The 18,344-nt window shown below is 35.2% G+C and overlaps 2 protein-coding genes across 3 annotated transcripts; both read right to left on the bottom strand.

The window, feature by feature from the left end:
- Positions 1 to 26: 26 nt before the first annotated feature.
- LOC121770008 (DNA repair endonuclease UVH1-like) lies at positions 27 to 7,024 on the bottom strand. Its single transcript, XM_042166800.1, has 10 exons — positions 6,451 to 7,024; positions 5,761 to 6,065; positions 4,573 to 4,793; positions 4,260 to 4,324; positions 3,529 to 3,693; positions 2,364 to 3,107; positions 1,328 to 1,438; positions 998 to 1,258; positions 694 to 917; positions 27 to 428 (listed from the first exon to the last, which is right to left on the bottom strand). The coding sequence occupies exons 1-10, from the start codon at positions 6,982 to 6,984 to the stop codon at positions 218 to 220; spliced, it is 2,841 nt and encodes a 946-aa protein (XP_042022734.1). The 5' UTR covers positions 6,985 to 7,024; the 3' UTR covers positions 27 to 217.
- A 3,167-nt stretch (positions 7,025 to 10,191) lies between these two features.
- LOC121769881 (calcineurin B-like protein 1) lies at positions 10,192 to 15,164 on the bottom strand. 2 transcript variants are annotated; one of them, XM_042166644.1, is made up of 9 exons: positions 14,952 to 15,158; positions 14,446 to 14,548; positions 13,722 to 13,804; positions 13,070 to 13,129; positions 12,282 to 12,390; positions 12,116 to 12,168; positions 11,004 to 11,084; positions 10,762 to 10,874; positions 10,192 to 10,681 (listed from the first exon to the last, which is right to left on the bottom strand). In XM_042166644.1, the coding sequence occupies exons 2-9, from the start codon at positions 14,522 to 14,524 to the stop codon at positions 10,618 to 10,620; spliced, it is 642 nt and encodes a 213-aa protein (XP_042022578.1). In that variant the 5' UTR covers positions 14,525 to 14,548; positions 14,952 to 15,158; the 3' UTR covers positions 10,192 to 10,617. The 2 variants fall into 2 exon arrangements, with proteins under 2 accessions (XP_042022578.1, XP_042022579.1); XM_042166645.1 differs by lacking the exon at positions 11,004 to 11,084 and having other exon boundaries at positions 14,952 to 15,164.
- Between the last annotated feature and the right edge of the window lie 3,180 nt (positions 15,165 to 18,344).

The raw sequence follows: 18,344 nt of genomic DNA, 5'->3' as shown, positions 1-18,344 counted from the left end.
ACTCCACAAATTTTGCTGCATTTATGTAGAGAGAAAGGCATTAATTACAATATGAATTTTGTTGTAATACAATCAAGTAGATAGGTAACTGTTTTTCAGTAACCCAGCAACAGACATTATCTAAATGTTAGCCTCTAAATAAAATATGAAAGAATGAAATATATATGACAACTGAGACTAGTTCATTACCTAAGAAGCTGTAAAAATCAAAGGAGCTCTAAAGCAAGGTGGGAAACTTGGCATCAAGAAAGTCTCTCAAGGTTTTGGCAGCTTTGTGACCTCCCATCAACACCGCTAGCTCCTCCGTTGGAAGTAGGGCAACTTCTGCCAAGCTTTTACACTTATCCATTATCAACCGATAATTGGAATCTGTTACCCCAGGAAGCCGTCTAAGGAACTCAACCGCTGATGTATTAAAATTTTCAGCTCTGACAAACAAGATCATACCCCATAATCATAACTACATCCCAAATAATGATGTAATCCATCCCTATTTTTCAAATTTATTAACTCTATTCAAACCTTTAGCAACTGTATCAATTCTATCTCAATCTTTCTTACTTGAATTTATCAATAGTTTTTGAGATAATTGTTTCTAAAAAAATTAAAGTGAAAGATGCTGAGGGTATAACTAGCAATAGCATGAATAGCTTACTAGGAAACTAACCAATAACAAGAACATAAGAATCTCACCTGATATCATCCTCGATAATACCATCTTCAGATGGGACACCAATTCTAATTGCCTTGGCCTCATCAGGTTCATCCTGATTCGCTTTGAGAGTAGCGAAAATTTCAGCAGTAGCATGCAAGCTACGCGACCAAACAATGCGCAGACGAGGAAAATGGAGAACGAGCAGCGACAACTTGGATATAATGCTTGTTGGTGTAACATCATCACTTATCTCATTTGCAGACTGCACATGAAAACCCACTGTACTTGGTAAACAAGTTCAAGCACTTTCGAAACGATAAGAGCAATCTTATTACTAAAAACCTGAAAGGAAAAGCTTTTATCCTGTGAGAACTCGATCAGGAGGACAGGTATACGATAGTAGCGCGACATCATTTCCACCTGGTGATACAAACGGCCGGATGAAAAACTCATAAAGAGATCTTGAATACTCTTACGCTCAACACATATCAGTGGGGACAGAATGTAATCTCCAACTTCCAAAGTCACTGGTATAATACGCATGCCTTTCTGGTGGAGCACATTTGGAAGGCTGCTCATAAATTCCCTCATGTCCACTATGATCTAGAAGAAATTGCAGAAAGTTATGGACTTCAACATGGGTTAAGTGAAAAAATAAACAAATGCACCTACCTGCATTTCTTTTTCTACTCCTTTCTTTCCACCAGCTTTTCTGGTAATCATGTTTTGGGCAGTGACTGACTGGGGCTCTAGGGAAGAATTTATCCCCAGAAACTGGTCGTCCTGAATCGTTATCAAAGAAACAATCAATTAACGTAAAAACCAACAACTATATCCATTTGCTAAGAGATCCATTTGTAACCACTAACCATTGAACTATATGACAACTATGTTGTCTATACACATATATAGTATACTTATAATATTATAGGTTTCTTACGGTTCTTTTGCTATAGCAAAGTTGCATTAACCCTAGAATCTCTTGTGTAATAGGGAAGTTCAATGATCATATATGTAAACAGAGGGATATCGGGGGTCTCATGGGGAAAGGTGGTGAAACACTAAGTTCCTATAATAGGTACGGGGAGGTAAGTCTACTCTAAGCAACAAGTGCAATGCAGGGATTATTGGAAGATAGGCCAAACACCTTAGTGTACTATAATTGTTGTTTAGCTACTACTTTTTGTTGCATGCACAAACTATCTGCTCCAACCACTCCTGAGTGTAGGAAGGAATGGATTAAGGAGCTACTAATTAAGCCAAGAGTTGAGTTCCTGCTACAACCATTCGGAAGTAAAAGTGTTAAGATCAACCTTCTAGGCAATACAACACTTTTCAGTATCACTCAAGAATTCTTTAAATATATAATTCTAAGCTATAGTCCATCATTCATAATGGCCCCTAAGGTGAGCTAGCAAAGGTAACTTCTCAATGTTTGATATATACTCAGGCCTAAGATATAAGCACCTGACTTAGCTAAGAAGATAATGCAGTCTATATTTTACAATTATTATATGACGTGCATGCAAATTTTCCTAGCAACAATCAACAAAAGTATCCTCAGTTTGCAAATGTAAGGAATAGAAACTTTGGATCCTGAAAGGCACAGCAGATAAAAGCATTTAACAGAATTAAACAATGAAGCACGAGTAAGACATTTTAGTGTTAACGGATCAGGGAGGAAATTAAGGAGTGCGTAATATCAAACCTGACCAACAGATACCATCATTAGAGACTTCTGTCTGATCAGTGATTCAAATGCTCCATTTTCCCTACGTATACTTGCCTCAAATTTCTGAACTTCAGTAGAATTTTCATAAAATAGAAAATAAACTTTTAACCTCTTCGAGGGATTCTCAGATTTGTACACTTCAATTTCTCTAACAAAAGCAATGTCAGGGTGGTAAAGAATTATGATAGAGGGCTGCAAAATATCAAGCATGTTCTTATCATTCTCCAGGGCGTGAAAAAACACTGATGATAGCTGGACATTTTCTGGTTCTTGAGCATGCTTTCGTAGAATTCTTCTGTCCAAACACTCACTCTCAGATGCATTTTTAAGAACATGACCAGCAATAGGATTTTGCACTTCATCATGTTTTAGGGTTGGAATCTTAGATTGAACACCAGTATCAGATTCAGGATCAGGTTCGCTAAACGCAGGTTTTTTCTTTTTTCCTTCACTTTTCCCATGTTCTTTATTGGTTCCACCATCTCTGACGCCACTATTCCCTTTTGCCAATTTACTTATTTCATGTGCTGCAGCCATCAGTGCATCATTTTCTAGCTTGTTTATGCTACTTACGTCAGCTTTCTGTCCAGAAACAGAGGGAATAACTCCATCAAGAAGTCCAATACCTTTGGGTGCTTTTGGTTTCTTTTTTTTGAATTTTGGTAAAGCCTGTAGCTCCACTTTACTCAGCAAATATTTTTCCCATTCCTCTCGAATTACCTTCAAAAGAAGCAAACAAAAAAATATGGCTATTGTAATCAAATGCTGCACAGTAAAATAACAACACATGGTAACACACACAATTTAAGGCCATGTTTGACAGTCCCAACAAACATGAACATGTTTTAAGAGTCAGTTGAACCAAAAAGCTGCGGAAAATCTTTATGATGTTCTTGACCACAGCATGCAGTGAAAAAAGTATATTTACAAGAAGGCAACCGTGAAGCTGGAAAATGAGCTCAAAAGTATTCTGAAGATAAAAATCAGTAAATTTTTTTTTAGGAGAAAATAACATCAGTAACTTATTTAGACACTTGACAATAGACACAACCAACAATCAAGTCAAGGATTGCCAGGCGGAAAAATGATTAGGGAGAGGCAAAAGATAACTAGACACTGAATATAAATAATGTTTGAAAACCTTATGCCTGCCTTTTGTAATGCAATCTTGAAGCTGAATGCATGAATGCTCATCTTTGCAGGCCACAAGTATATTTCCATTTTGATCATCTTCATTCCCAACTACTGATCCTTGTCCGGAAATTTCTTGCTTCTGTCTCTCTTCTTGTATTTCCATGAAAATATCCTGAGAAGGAAGCCAATTTTTTTAAAAAGGATGAGTACAATCCTTTTCAACATAATGGAAATAATTCAATCCGACCACCACACCACCAAAATCAGAAATTAGCCTATTTAATTTATGCCACACTTTCTTTCATTTTCCATGCAAATTTTTTCCCACCAATTGCTAACTAAATCATGCAGCTTTTGTTATTTTCCATCTGCATATACACATGTGGAATTTCAAGAAATTCCTAGAACTTTCCCATGCAAATAGTGGAATGTCCCAAGAGTCATGTGGTGGGCTCAGGACGTCAAAAATGGACTCTGATGGAAATTGACAAGGGGGTTATCATTATAGCTTAGAGGTTTAGTGAAGAACACATTCTGATGGAAAAACACTCTTCAACTCAAAATATGTAGTGTTTGATTAACATGTCAACCTTTAATCACCAGATTCAATAACTTCAGATAATTTCCCTAGCAAAAGAGTGAAATCACAAAGATTGGGCATAGCTTGAGGGCATTTATTCATAAACAAAAAACACAGAAATCAAAGAACTCAATGATAAATGGAAGTCGCTCACTCACTTGTAACACCTTCCACTTTGGTGGTTCCTCCAAGATTTCCTCCAGCACTAAACCAGTAGTTGCAGCTGTTGGATAGTAAACTCATTCAGATGAAGTATATAGACACAAATCAGTTAAAATCCTTACTGTTCATTTATTAACAGCTAAACATTATCCAATAATGCCCATACTTAATACTTTTGGAGGACAAGGAAACGGAATATTTCCTTATCCAAATATTAAAAATATCATACACCATGTGATGAAAACGAAATCAAGCAACAATATTAAGAAATTCAATCGATAAATAGGTATTGATGAAGCAAAAAATCACCATCTTCATCCTTGTTCCCTTCGTCTAGTTTTCTCTTCTTGGTTGATGCAACCTTACCCAATCCAATCGGTTTCCCACTACCTGACCTACCAAAATGATAAACCCGCTTCTTTGCATACTCAAAAATCTTGTAACTAGACTCAGCAAAGATCCAAACAGATCGAAAACTCTCAGAGGCTCTAAGGGAATCCAGATACTTCAGGTAAGTAACTGCATCATACCTATTCAAATGCAATGAGACATAAAACTCAGAAAGCCATGCCTATAAGCATTCAGGAACAAATTTACTAGAACTGGACTTTAGTTTTACTTTAATCATAGTTATGAACACAAACTCGTTCAGCAGGAGAGAAACATATAGAGGCATGCTGAATTATTCAAAGATTTTACATGCTCGAAGTAGATCATAAACAAACAAAACAAATATTATATCAATATCCAGGGTTTATTGATGAAAGAAAACCTGCTGTCTTCTGCATCAAGCATAAGAGCAATTAACTAATTATTAAGAGTGCTCCAACTTTTCAAACGACTAATATCAATTTTCCATTTCAACTTGCAAGGTTGGATAAATGACAAGTTTTACCCACGCATTGGAGTGGGTAGGTGACTAAAATTTGGTAAAATTGAGCTCGATTCCAGTTAAACTTCAAGTCATTAACAAAGTAGGGATAAACATACTTCATGGATGATAAACATTGTCTCAGATTTCCTTGCATTTGGAAACTCAGCATATGAACTAAAACTTGTTTCCTATTCGACTCTGGCACCCCATATACTTTCAAATCTATCAAAATCTATTTTTTATCTTTCTCCCGAATCTAAATATTAATTTCAAGATTTAGTGACTAGCTAAGGAGTAACGACCCAAATTCCTCTTCCACAAATGTGTTTATCACAACTATACATTTTAGTGCAGCTTTTAGGAATGAGAAAATTATCAGAGGAATGAGATAAGAAATAATCTTACTCCAATGAGGCAGTCATCCCTTAGGAATTATTTTTCACATGCATAATTGTAGATTAACACTGTCTAAGTACCTCTCAGTCATCTTAACAACAACTGAAAGGACACTGCCATGAATAAAAAATCTCAGACTTCCACGGCAGCTCAACTAATTCTAGTATCTTTCTGTAAAAAAAGAATGTAATTAAAGCCTGTAGAACATAGATATCAGCACAATGTACCTTGCGAGATAATCCAACAGCTTCCGCAATGACTTTAAATCTGAGACTAGTTGTTTTGTTCTCTTTCCTAATGTATGCCATATAGGATCCAGCTGCCTCCTCACAATTTCATCAAAAGACTTGAACAACCCGTTCTCCACAGTCAAATCCTCCACATCAACCTTGTTAGTGTTCCTCATCTCCTTTAAGCAAGCATCCATCACTTCTATTACTGCTTTTTGAATCCCAATCATGTAAGTCGACATAGGGACACGAATGTCTATAACCTCTGGAGGGTCCCTTTCCAATTGCTGTGAAACATAAACCTAAATCCACCCCCAATAATTTTTAGAAACACTAAGAAACAACGAACTGCATATAGAGTATAGAAGTAAGTTTCATTTTGTACATTCTAGATCACGAATTAGTAATTGCACCTAATTTACTATGTGATTGTTATAATGAAAATGATCGAAATAACTCTATGCTGATGTGAAGAAGCATCATTGGGATATGCTACACGCATAAATGAACAACGGGAGACCTATTTAAAGGCATAAGCCTTTCATTTATATTACAGAGACTATTATCAATCAGAAAACTTAGCTGACGAAAAAATCCAGCAATTTAGATTGATAATAATATGAAAGCAAGTTGCTGTGTTGTCACGTCAATTAACATATTCATTAGCAGAAATATGAAGCCTATTACCTGAAACCTAGGCCAGAGATGGAGTTTGCGGAGATGAAGGCACTTGAGGATGCGTTCAGCTTTGGCGAAGCCGGAAACCATGGCCTGAGGGCAGTCGGAGAAGGCTCGAACATAGAGAGTACGATTCAAGGAGCGCAGAATCCGAACGATGAAAGCCTCAGTTGAAGTATCGGAGAGTGAATGGGCATTGAGGAGAAGAATTCCGGCGAGGGCAGTGGTGGGGAAACGGCGAGTGAGCAAATCGACAATGAGAATCCGAGCGGTGATGAAGAAGATGCCTCCGGAGGTGTACAGGGAGAGGCGGTGGGGGAGGGAGAGGTCAGCGGTGATGGAGGGGAAGTGAGAATCGGCGTCAATGGAGGCCTTCTGGGAAGGAGAGGCGTTGAGGATGAGGACGGAGCCCTGGGAGGCGTCATGGAGGGTGAGGAGTGTAGAGATGAGTTTGGGAAGGCCGAGGCCGGCGGAGAGGACGACGACGCCGCCGGTGGGCTCCTCCAGGAGATCGCTGATTATGTGTTGGTGGAACTGCACCATCGCTGGTGATTAAGTGACTCGCTCCAATTTTTAGAGTCAGTTTTGGTTTTTCAAGGTAAATTTAAACTAAGCGATACTAAAAAAAATTAAAAAAATAAAATACATTGCGAGACCCTTTATTAAACTATAAATGAGGGGTGTTATATTAGTAACTATTCATAAATTTCTAACTACAGGGTGTTATATTAGTAACTATTCATAAATTTCTAACTACAACGAATGAGGGTGTTATATTACTAACTATTCATAAATTTTTAACTACAACTAAATGATAAACATTTGATCATAAATATCAAGGCACAAGATCATTCATTTATGAGTATCAATACAATACACATAAAATATCAATTATGGATATTAATGTCAATTGACCAAAAACTAGTTATAACTAACTTTCAAAAAATATCTACAAATTTTAAATAATCATAATTATCTCAATTTAGTTATTTATTTACACAACTCATATCAAATTAAAGATAATTTTATAAGGATTCTAACGAGATTTCACTTGCATATGTTCCGGTGTCAAAATTTAATTTTTTTTAAAAATTTTCATATTTTTTTAAAAATAGCTCAATGTCAATGTAGCTATCATAATATGTCAACATAATACATATACAATGTCAATGCTAAATTGTGTTGGCATATTCAATAAATCGTATTGATATGTTTAATACAGTATATTGACATTTTGATCAAAAACCATAATTTTGATAGTTTTTCTATCTTTTTAAATTTAAATAATAATAAAATGAAATTACACATGATAATTTATAGACCACTATGTTTTAAATCAGTTGTAGTTAACAATTAGAGATAGAGTTAGCAATTAGAGATAGAGTTAGCAATTGATAACTTCCCTGAGTATACAGAAACACTTTATTACTAAATTAGTTATTAAACAGCTAAAATTATAAAATTAAATAAATTTAAAATAAAAAAATATGTACATACATGTTAATTATAGTATTTTGGATGTCTACTATAAAACAATTAATTACTTTATGACCAATTTTCGGCGTCAATGGAATGGACCTATGCCCATTTAATTAATACTTTACCAACATATACAATATGCAATTAATTACTACAAAACATTAAAATAAGAAATAATTAATTCACAATTTATGATGTTCAATATGTTAAAATCATGTACCTACACAATAATAATTTCATAATAATTCATTAATTTTACATTAAATTTTATTTTTATAGGATAAAAGAAGTACTACTATAAACGTTAAGAAAATAATAATAATAATAGAAAAAATTTCCTTTTAGAACCCTTTCTTAAAAATAGAAATTTTTTATTTAAGAAAATGAGTCCCCAACAATCCACTAACACTAAATCCACTATTATTTATCTTACTTTACCTATTTTTCTCTACATTTTTACATTAAAATCTATATTATTTTAAAATTTTCTATTTTTTAAGAAATGGATGTTGTATAAAATATAAATTGTTTCAAAGAGGTCTCAAATGTAGAAGCTACAACTACCGACATTTAGTTGTTGGCTATGGGCATATAACTTCTGGTCTTTATATTGTACTATTTTATAGAGTATTTTACAAACAAACCATCATAATCATGTTACTTTCCTTTTTTGGGTGACAAGTGGATTTAAGGTTCCCCGTATGCACTCCCATACACACTCAAAACATGCATTTAGTATGCTAACCCTAACATTATTTATTATTTATACATACAAAGGGAGAGAGATTTGAATTTCAAAGTTTGAAAAAAAAGTATTCTTTATACTTATAGCAATAGTAGTTTCCTTTTCGAGTTAGATCTTTACTTGAAGTTAAGATTTAATTCCAGATGTTACTTGAATGTTTCATGTTTGTTTCATAGTTCTGTTTTAATTATTAAATTTTCTTTCATACACACATGTTCGGTGTTTTTGCTCTGGTCATCCGGTAAGTTTGGTTGAGGAATTTTTTAGGTTGAGACTAAGTTGCTTTGGGGTCTAAATTTACATTTACAGTTGAATAGTTACATTCTTTGTTTTTGTAAGACACTAACATTGTATTGCAATATTTAGCTTGATTTATATGCAAGTTTTAAAACTTGTCCATTTGGAATTAAATAATGTTTTGACGAACTGTGAAGAGGTACAACATTAATCAACCCTTTATTTGTGGTGTGACATTTATCAGTTCTAATAATATCTCCCTTCCCTTAAATAATGTTTTGAACTGTTAAGAGGGACATTTATTTGTGGTGTGACATTTATCAGTTCTAATAATATCTCCCTTCCCTCCTCCCCAACTTCATGTTCTAAATAATATCTCGGTTGTCATTCTAGATGCCGGCGACCTTGGTTTTGCACACTTTATATTATAAATTAACTTTATATTTTATCTTTTTAAGTAATTTTTGAGGTGGGAGAAATGGAGGTATATAACATGCAAAGTGAACCCTCGAAATTCCTTTTAAAATGATTTATTTATCTAATTGAAATCAAATTAAGTACATCAACAATTTTTTGTAAATTTAGTTTAGATTGATGGACATGATTTGACGGCTCGAACCTTAACTAAAACTCTGGAACTTATATACAGAAAATGTACCTTGATAAAACATTTTGGAATAAATTCTTATATCACCTAAAAAGATGTCTTTGGAGCTCTTATAATGCTTATAACATTATAATCCAAAACTAAGACCAAATTTACACTCTTAAATTTTGAGATGAGTGAATGAGATTAAAGCTCACGATTTTCAATAAATAATAGACAAAATATCAACAAAGGGTAAGATCGTCATTCTGTTATCATATGATAATTTTCTTGGTTTTTTTATGTGTATTACAAATATCAGCACAATTACATGAACACAAGTACACGAAAATATCAACACAATGACATGAACACAAGTACACGAAAATATCAACACAATTTTATTGATATTTTTCATGCATTATATTGAAATTTTTTGATTCAATCTGTTATATACAAAAAAAAAAATATCAATTTGATCACAACCCGACATCTTTGTGCGTGGAGTATTTGATAAGAGCGTTACCGTACCATATTTGTCAGCTGAATTCCACTTTTACCCTTTCTTAAATGTCCAAATTTTCTAAATTTCGTTCATTTTCTTGCGCGCAATAACAATAGACTTTCCCCAAGCACTTGCAAGTGGATTTGTAATTGTTAAATAACAATAGAAGATATTAGGCGAGGACATTATAAGCATATATAAATATAAATATAAATATAAATATATATATAAATATAACGCCACTCGAGAATAAGAAAATTGTTATGGTTAATACAGAACACAAGACCACTACATTCTACAGCCTCTCTTGTAATACACTCAGGTCTACTAGTCTAAGGTCAATCGTTAAGACAAACATTCCAATCAATGCAACACGTTGAGTTCTATTGTTGCACGAATCCTTCTTGGTAGGTCAGTACACATACTATCGATTCTACAAATGTTGAAGGGGTGCGGGGGTAGGAGAAAGGTGATAAATTCCACGCAGCCACAACCTCATCAAAAATCCAAGGCAGCAATACCACTGAGAGCCATATCACTTCAAAGTTGTCAATGCATGCTGTAATCAGAACTTAATATATCCTCTAGACTAATGGTTCACAAACGGGTAGGTCGCATCAATAATTATGTGGCAACTTCATCGACCTCTGAGTTGAAAACAAAGCTAGGAAAAGTCGTAGTTATATCCCTGCAGACCATGAATCACATTAATTGTCCGCCTTGATAGTTAGGGAGATTGTGGATAGATGGCAGGCAATAAAAGATTACCTCAGATATGGGAGTGTCATGATCTTCAACAACGAAGGGTTTCGAGTCACAAAGTTGTGCCATTCTGACTTGTCTATTTTTCCATCCTGGTCGATGTCGGCTTCCACAAATGTCTGCCAAGGATTGCATTAAAACAGCATGACAACCTAGAGATCTCGATGTGGAAGAGGGCAGTGCAGTAGTAGGAAGCACAAGAATGTCACAGCAATGAACTTATGTAAATTATGTGATACTCCACTTACTTTATCTAATATCATCTCAATAGTTTCATCAGCGAGCTTCATCTCTGACTCACATAGAAGTGCAATCAACATTTGTTTAACCTAAAAAAACAGGAATTATGAAAAATCCTGGGATTGGATACTCACACTGCATACAGGAACCAAAACCCCAATAATGAAAGTTGTCTAATCCCTTGTAGTGAATGAATTATCAAGAACTTAAACAAGGCAATAAGAAAAAGTCTAGATTTTGCAGAGGAATCAAGATTCAAAATGCACATGCTAAAATATAAAAAGAAGAATGACGCAAAGCAGCATTTATGTTGTACGAGTATATCAAAGTTCCACGCACAACAGCTATCAGTTTACCACTTTAGCAGCAACGTTAGTGTTATTTATAATAGGATAAAGAGATATAACTATGTAGGCCACGGGCCACCAACTGCAACAGCAGTCCATGCAACAATGCTGTGATCACCTAAAATTGGTTCTCCAGACAGGTGTAAAAATGTATGATTTCATCCATAATCCAGAACTTAAATATACTCACACATGATAGGCGAAATTCAGTGAGGCGAAATCCAGTGACATTACATTTATATATATATATATATATATATATATATATATAATGGAACATGTGTTACGAGAATAATAAAAGGGTCGAGATGGTTCGTAGGAAGAAGAATGGGTGAACATGACAAGACAACAAAAGATGGGAAAGCAATGTATATTTGCCAAACAATATTTGTTTTAGACCAGGGTCTCTTACCTAATACAAACAGGTTCCCTTGTATATATAATGCAGTGCTTAAAAAAATGTAAAATTCGATGATCTCTTATTAGAGGGAAAGAAATGGAAAAAAATCTAAGCACTCAATTGACAATTGAGCTTCTCAAGTTAGGGAAAACAATTATGTAGATCTGGTATTCATAATACAAAGACTTAAGCCTTTGATGACAGTGAGCCAAAATGGAAAGATAATAGTAGTATACACAGAAAAACAGATCCAACTTCAGTCCAGAACTATGAATCATCCGTCACTTTTGACTCCATTTTAGCATGAGTAATATCTATAAAGCTGATCATATGTAGGAAAGTACAAAGGATGCAAATAGTTACAAATAGTTACCTCTTGGCGTTCGATATATCCAGTCCCATCCATATCATATAGCTTAAATGACACTAAAATGCCCGACCCAAAAATGAAGAAAAGAAACCAGTTAGAGCTACTTATTGATTGAAAATGGAAAAAAGAACAAAGAGGGGAAACTATGTCAAAAGAAGTGTCACCATACAATTGATTTTGTCCTCTTGTGGAGCATTTGGATGGAAAACATTGAGTAATCTAACAAAGTCCCCAAAATCAATTACACCTTTTTGCTTCACATCGAATAGATCAAAAATCTGCAAGTAAGAGATGGAGATTAAGAAAATAAAATAGCATCAAAGAGAAGCAAGAGAAGCATGCAGCAGATGATACCATCTCAAAGGCATATTGAAAGTAGTATCCGTGAGGGTATTACTACAAAATTTTGTCAAAGATCCTCCAACTTCATAGTTTGTGCTTTCTATATCTGAATATTAGAGGCTTGGTACGTCATATTTTATCTATATTAAAAAAAATCAACTTCCTTACAGCTTTTACATTTAGATATTTAAAAGATCATGCATCATAAATGTAAAAGTAGAAATTTCAGGGCATGTAAATAAATTTAAGGGCCTGTTACGAACCAGAGATTATTTAGAAAAACATTTTTTTCTTCGTTGAACCCATAGTTTATCCTAATTCCTCATTGTCATCCTGATCCTTTGCTGCCAATTTTAGAATTTTAACAAAATAAGAACTGACTACTCAAAAGAACCTACTTAATCAACATAGCCTCTAAATATTACTATAAGTCTAAGCAATTCAACCTAAGAATCATAAAGCTCAGTTTTTCTCAAAATTTCCTCTGTAAAGATCCTTTCCTGGACCTATAGGAGCAAGCATCCAAGTATTGATATAATCATATGTTACAATCTAAAATATTCAATTAGTACCCACTGGCCAAAATATTGTGAAATAACCAGCTCGGTCACCTACCCGATTAGCGAAGAGATTCTCCTTTTTCCTATTCTTGAACAAAGCCAATTGAAGTTCTTCCTGCATATATACACATAAATGAAATGGGGTGTGTACATATCTGCACAAGGGAGGACAAAAGGTTCTGATATGCTCAGTAGTTATGCATTATTTCTTGGAAGGACTAACAAAGACGTGGAATTATAAGTGACAAGGCCCTGATATTACAAACAGAAAAGAAAGCAAGAAAAGTAGAAGAAATACTTTTCGTCACATGGGTAAAGGAATACTTTTCGTCACATGAGCAATTGAGTTCATTAAATAGGGGAACATATTATAGCACAACATATAAAACATACATAATGCCAACATATCACAAAAGGATCACCTTTTTTAGAACTACATAACATGATCGTGACAATTTTACAATTAGCTGATCGACTCACGATTAAGAGATAGAACAGAAATGATAGATATATTAACTCCCAGAGGACTAAAAAAATTTTCCATTTATAATGATTTTTTATATTATTATATTCTGCTAATCTATGACCAGTAGAAATCATATTACTCTCCTATTAGGAAATTACTATGAATGGTGCAGTCTAAAGTTTAAGACATAAAACAAACACAGAAAAGAGAGTTGGCAAGGTCAACATCTGTTGGAACTTACCTTATTAATAAGCCCGTCATCAATAACAGAACTGCTAATGCTCTTAAACAGCTCAAATAATGCTTCAACCTCACTCACACTAACTGCAAAGCAAGAACAACGCGTAAAATTTTCCTTTCTAACTACAGAGAAACGAAAATACCAACGTAACTGGAGGAACTCATGAGTTTTTCAAGCACAAAAGATAAAAGCATGTAAACAAAAGAAATGTGAAGCTCAAAATCAAGCACTAAACAAGCATCAGTAATTTAGAGATGAATCATGAAACAAATCCAAAAGATGACACGTTTCCATAGTTTCAGACTTTCAGGCTTTCAGACCATAATGAGGAGAAAGGAACAAAAACTCTGAAAAGAGAGAGAAATTAATGCTTTTAGAAGAAATCGTGTATTCATCACTACTCGAACACCCAATCATGGAGCAAGCAAGAGAGGAACAAAATGAGTATTAGCTGACTCCCTTAATGAGACTCCTATCTGCATATTTAATGAGACTCCTATACACATATATGGTATTTTTTTGATAGAATATATATAATATTTTACGCGACCGGTAAGTAATAATTGTGCATAATTTTTTGGCAATGATTATCAAATTAGTAAATTTTCCATAATGACAGCAATATTACATGCCTTAGCCACAAAGCCATTCTCACTTATAATGGAATAAATTAAGATTAACAACTTAAAGCAATCTAAAGACATGGGAAAGAGAAGTTACTTACAAGCCGTTTGCGAAGCAAGTAGAACAGGGTCTTCATGTCCAGGAAACTGCTTTCTTGTTTTAGAATGAAAACAGCCCATCTGAGGGAATAAATCCCCACAATGCTACAACACATTATCAAAATTCACTTAACCTTTCAACAGGTGAAGAAACCATGCTAGCAGAGAATCTGCAAACTTTAACTTAACAACCAAAGATTTCTCCCAAGAAAGCAAAAACCAACAGGCTAAGTTAAGCTCCCAATAGAGATTTCAGAATACCGCACTTCCTTTAAAGAATAAGCTACCAAACTTGGCAACAAAGGGTAAACGATTCGCATTACAACATAAAACCTAATTTAAGGATTCCAAGCAACAAAACCCTTGATTATATACACCTTCGGCAAATCATACCAAAAAAATGTATACATGAATAATAAGAAGCTTCGCAGTTCCTCAACAAACAGTTAAATCGAAACATTCGATCGACGTTGGACCAGTTAAGCAACAGGCAAAACAGATCACTCACCGACTAAATGGAAAATGAATCGGCAACGGAATCGAGTCCTAAAAGTGAAAGCTCTCGAGAGGCAATATGCACATCAAATAGTAGGTATTGAGAAGTTCATTGCCTTGAGATGTAAGGCGACACTATTGGATTTGTTGGTGAGGGAACCAAAAACGGAAAAGCAGTAGAAGAAAGTAGACATGAACAAGAAAGGTAGGGTGAGTGGAGTGGACGCGCGAGCAGAGGAGCGTGGCGAGGGCATATGCAAATAAAAGGATATTCTTATTTGAAAAATTGGTCAATTATGACATCGGATCATTGTCATAAAATTCACTCCTCCAACTAGGAGTATTTAATAGCAGCATCCGAAGTGGCGGACGTGCGCGTGGAAGTCAGACTGGCGCGCGGGACATCCGCTATTGCGAACATGTGACGTGGATACGGACGCCCGCTCTGGACACCGCAATTCCGCGCCCTTCGCTGATGTTCATCGCGACGTCTGGGCGGACGTCCGCCACGGCGTGGACTCCCAGGACATCCGAGCGGACGTCCCGTTTTTTTATTTTGTTTTTTTAAGTCTATATATACGTCTCGTTGAACTTCATTTCATTCGCACCACTTGTTTTAACAAGTTTCTTTCTCTAAATTTCTTTTATATATTCGTAACGGCTGGTAGTGGTAGTGGTGGGCATTATGAACACATGATGCGGCTGTATTCAAGCGGCCTTGGAGCCGGCGGTACCTCGACCCATCCCATCCATCGACGGATGGGATATACCCGATGTGGCCTGTCTTTGTGAAGACAATCAGATGCCCAACGGATGAAAAGAAGATATACTTTGCGCAACGTCAGGAGGCAGCTCGCAAGGATGTGGAGCGGGCATTTGGTGTGCTCCAGTCTCGATGGGGGGCAGTAAAGGGTCCATCACGGCTGTGGTATGTTGACAGCATCGTCGACATCATGTACGCATGTATTATCATACACAACATGATTATCGAAGATGAAGGTCCAGCGCTGACTGATTGGGTCAATGATGATGTTGATGCTGCCGGTCCAAGCCACGGCGTGGCCACTGGCAATGTACGCATGAGGATACCCCATGACGATGTCGATCGAGTCCGTGCATTCGCCGACATCCGCCAAAAACAAGCTCATGTTCGACTCCAGAACGATATAATTGAAGAAGTATGGCAGCGGAGGGGTCGTCGTTGATGGAGTTTTTAATTGTTGAAATGTATTTTTTTATTTTGGTGAAATGTACTTTTCTTTTTTTAATTTTTGAAATTTTTATTCCGTATTCGTTTCGAATTTTTAATTCCGTAAATTGTTTAATTTGTGAATTTGTAAATTATTATTAATGTGGGAAGTCCGTCGGGATGTCCTTGGGGATGTCCGCCGCTATGGAGTGGGATGTCCGTATGACGTTGCATCTGCAGTGGGAAGTCCGTATGACATGGCAGATGGTGTTTTTGGGATGTCCGCAGGGATATCCGTCGGGACATCCGCACCACTGCGGATGCCCTAAGGAATTCAATATATATATATATACTTATTAAAAAGATTCTCTTAGGTTTAGATAAAAATATAGGCAATTCTCCCGACGATTAATCATCGACAGTTATATGATTCTATTATTAGTTTTTTTAAAATGAGGTTTTTGGTTTTGTTTAAAAAAAAATTGCTACTACCAAAATTGATTTGGAGCTCGTTACAGTGGTGGATCCGGCATTTAGAAATAAAATGGGCGGACATCGCTATTTTTTTTGTCTTCGGGGCACGTCGTAGCACGGAGTGGGTGGACATGAAAATTTTACGTCTAGATAAATAAAAATTAGTCGCATGGAGGGGTAGTCGACACCCCTGGATCCCAAAAGGGATTACATACTCGTACATTTCCTAGTACACCACTAAAAGGTTAACAAGTGGATTTAATTTTATGAAAATTAAAGTTATTTTCAATATAACCTCTTTTCCCGGGTAAGGAAATTTAAACTACACCAAATATCAAAATCATACTCCCTCCGTTCCAGCTTAAGTGAGACGTATTCTTTTTTGGTACATTTCAATCTAAGTAAAATGTTTCTATTTTTTAGATATAATTAACTCACTCATTTCTCATACTTTATCCTTTTATCTTTCTTATTTTGTTCACTCTCTTATTCTTTTTCTCTTTCTTACATTGTTTACTCTCTTATTTTACTATTATAAATTTAATTTATTAAACACTATTACATAAATTATTATGTCAAAATAGAAAAGTTCACTCAAGTCGGGACGGGGCGAATTGAGTACTTTATTCAAATCAATTCAATTAATTATGCTCAATTTTAATAAAAAAAACTCATTTCACTCACATTCTATTATAAAATTAATATAAAAAAGTGGACCTCATATTTCACTTAATTTTTTCCAACTCGCTATTCTTTGTTAAAACACGTGTCCACATCAAATATGACACCTATTGTGGGATGGAGCTCCCGTTCCACGATAAGAGTCTTATTTTGCCATTTCCGTCCATCACACAATACGAGTCATATTTCATTTTTACCATAAATGGTATGTAGGCCCCACATTCCACAAATTTATTCCACTCATATTTTATTATATAATTAATACTAAGTGAGACTCAAATTTTACTAACTTATTCAACCTACTTTTATTTACATTTCTTAAAACCCGTGCCCAAACGAAATTGAACTCATATTTTTGGTAGAGGGAGTAAGTAGTTCACATAAGTGCCCATTCAATCAAACAATGAAAACTTATAACCTGGGTTATTCCATCACAAGTGATCCAATTCTTTTTTAGATAAAAAATAAAATTTTAACTTTCTCTTACTTTATTTTCTCATTCGTAGTTTATTATCTCTTTATCTTTTTTACTTTTTTCTCTTCAATTTAACTCAATACATACTATTTTCTTAAATGTCGTGCCTAAAAAAATCCATCAGTTGTCGCCTGATCGAATAGAATATTTATAATGGTGCAAAATTTATTTGGTAAGCCAATGTCTCGACATTGTGAAGAGTCAGGACTCTATATTGGGGCTGGAAAAATTACAATCTTTTTTGTTGAAGATGCAATGAAATGATCCGATCAAGAACTCTTAAGCAACAAGATGAATATTAAACTCCACCTTTGGAAGAATGAGAAATCTTATTGAAAATGATAGAAAACTTTTACAGAAGCGTGTGTCTCTCTCTCTATGCTAACAACGAGCTCTCTCTCTTTTATATGAGAGATTGAAACTAACTACCTAACACTATCTTGATCAAGTGCATGAGCTTGCACCAAATCAGTTACAACACCTTCTAACGGCTAGTTTACTAACTAACTCTTCTTGCTTCTATTCTTGATCCCCTACGCTGATGTTCCACCTTATGGCTCCATGCACGCGTCCATTATATTGCTGCT

The sequence above is a fragment of the Salvia splendens genome, chromosome 16, assembly GCF_004379255.2.
Source record: "Salvia splendens isolate huo1 chromosome 16, SspV2, whole genome shotgun sequence".
NCBI classification, from domain to species: Eukaryota; Viridiplantae; Streptophyta; class Magnoliopsida; order Lamiales; family Lamiaceae; genus Salvia; species Salvia splendens.
Note: the sequence above shows the minus strand (reverse complement) of the source record. Positions and strands in the feature narration are given on the sequence as shown.

Coding starts and splice junctions, on each gene's coding strand:
- LOC121769881 (XM_042166644.1), bottom strand. CDS start 14,524: ATGGGCTGTTTTCATTCTAAAACAAGAAAGCAGTTTCCTGGACATGAA. Junction 11,085..12,115: donor GATATATCGAACGCCAAGAG/GTAACTATTTGT, acceptor CTGTTTTTTTAG/GTTAAACAAATGTTGATTGC. Junction 10,875..11,003: donor TTGAGATGATATTAGATAAA/GTAAGTGGAGTA, acceptor AATCCTTGGCAG/ACATTTGTGGAAGCCGACAT.
- LOC121770008 (XM_042166800.1), bottom strand. CDS start 6,984: ATGGTGCAGTTCCACCAACACATAATCAGCGATCTCCTGGAGGAGCCC. Junction 3,108..3,528: donor TTACAAAAGGCAGGCATAAG/GTTTTCAAACAT, acceptor CTTCTTTTGAAG/GTAATTCGAGAGGAATGGGA. Junction 1,439..2,363: donor TGATGGTATCTGTTGGTCAG/GTTTGATATTAC, acceptor ATAACGATTCAG/GACGACCAGTTTCTGGGGAT.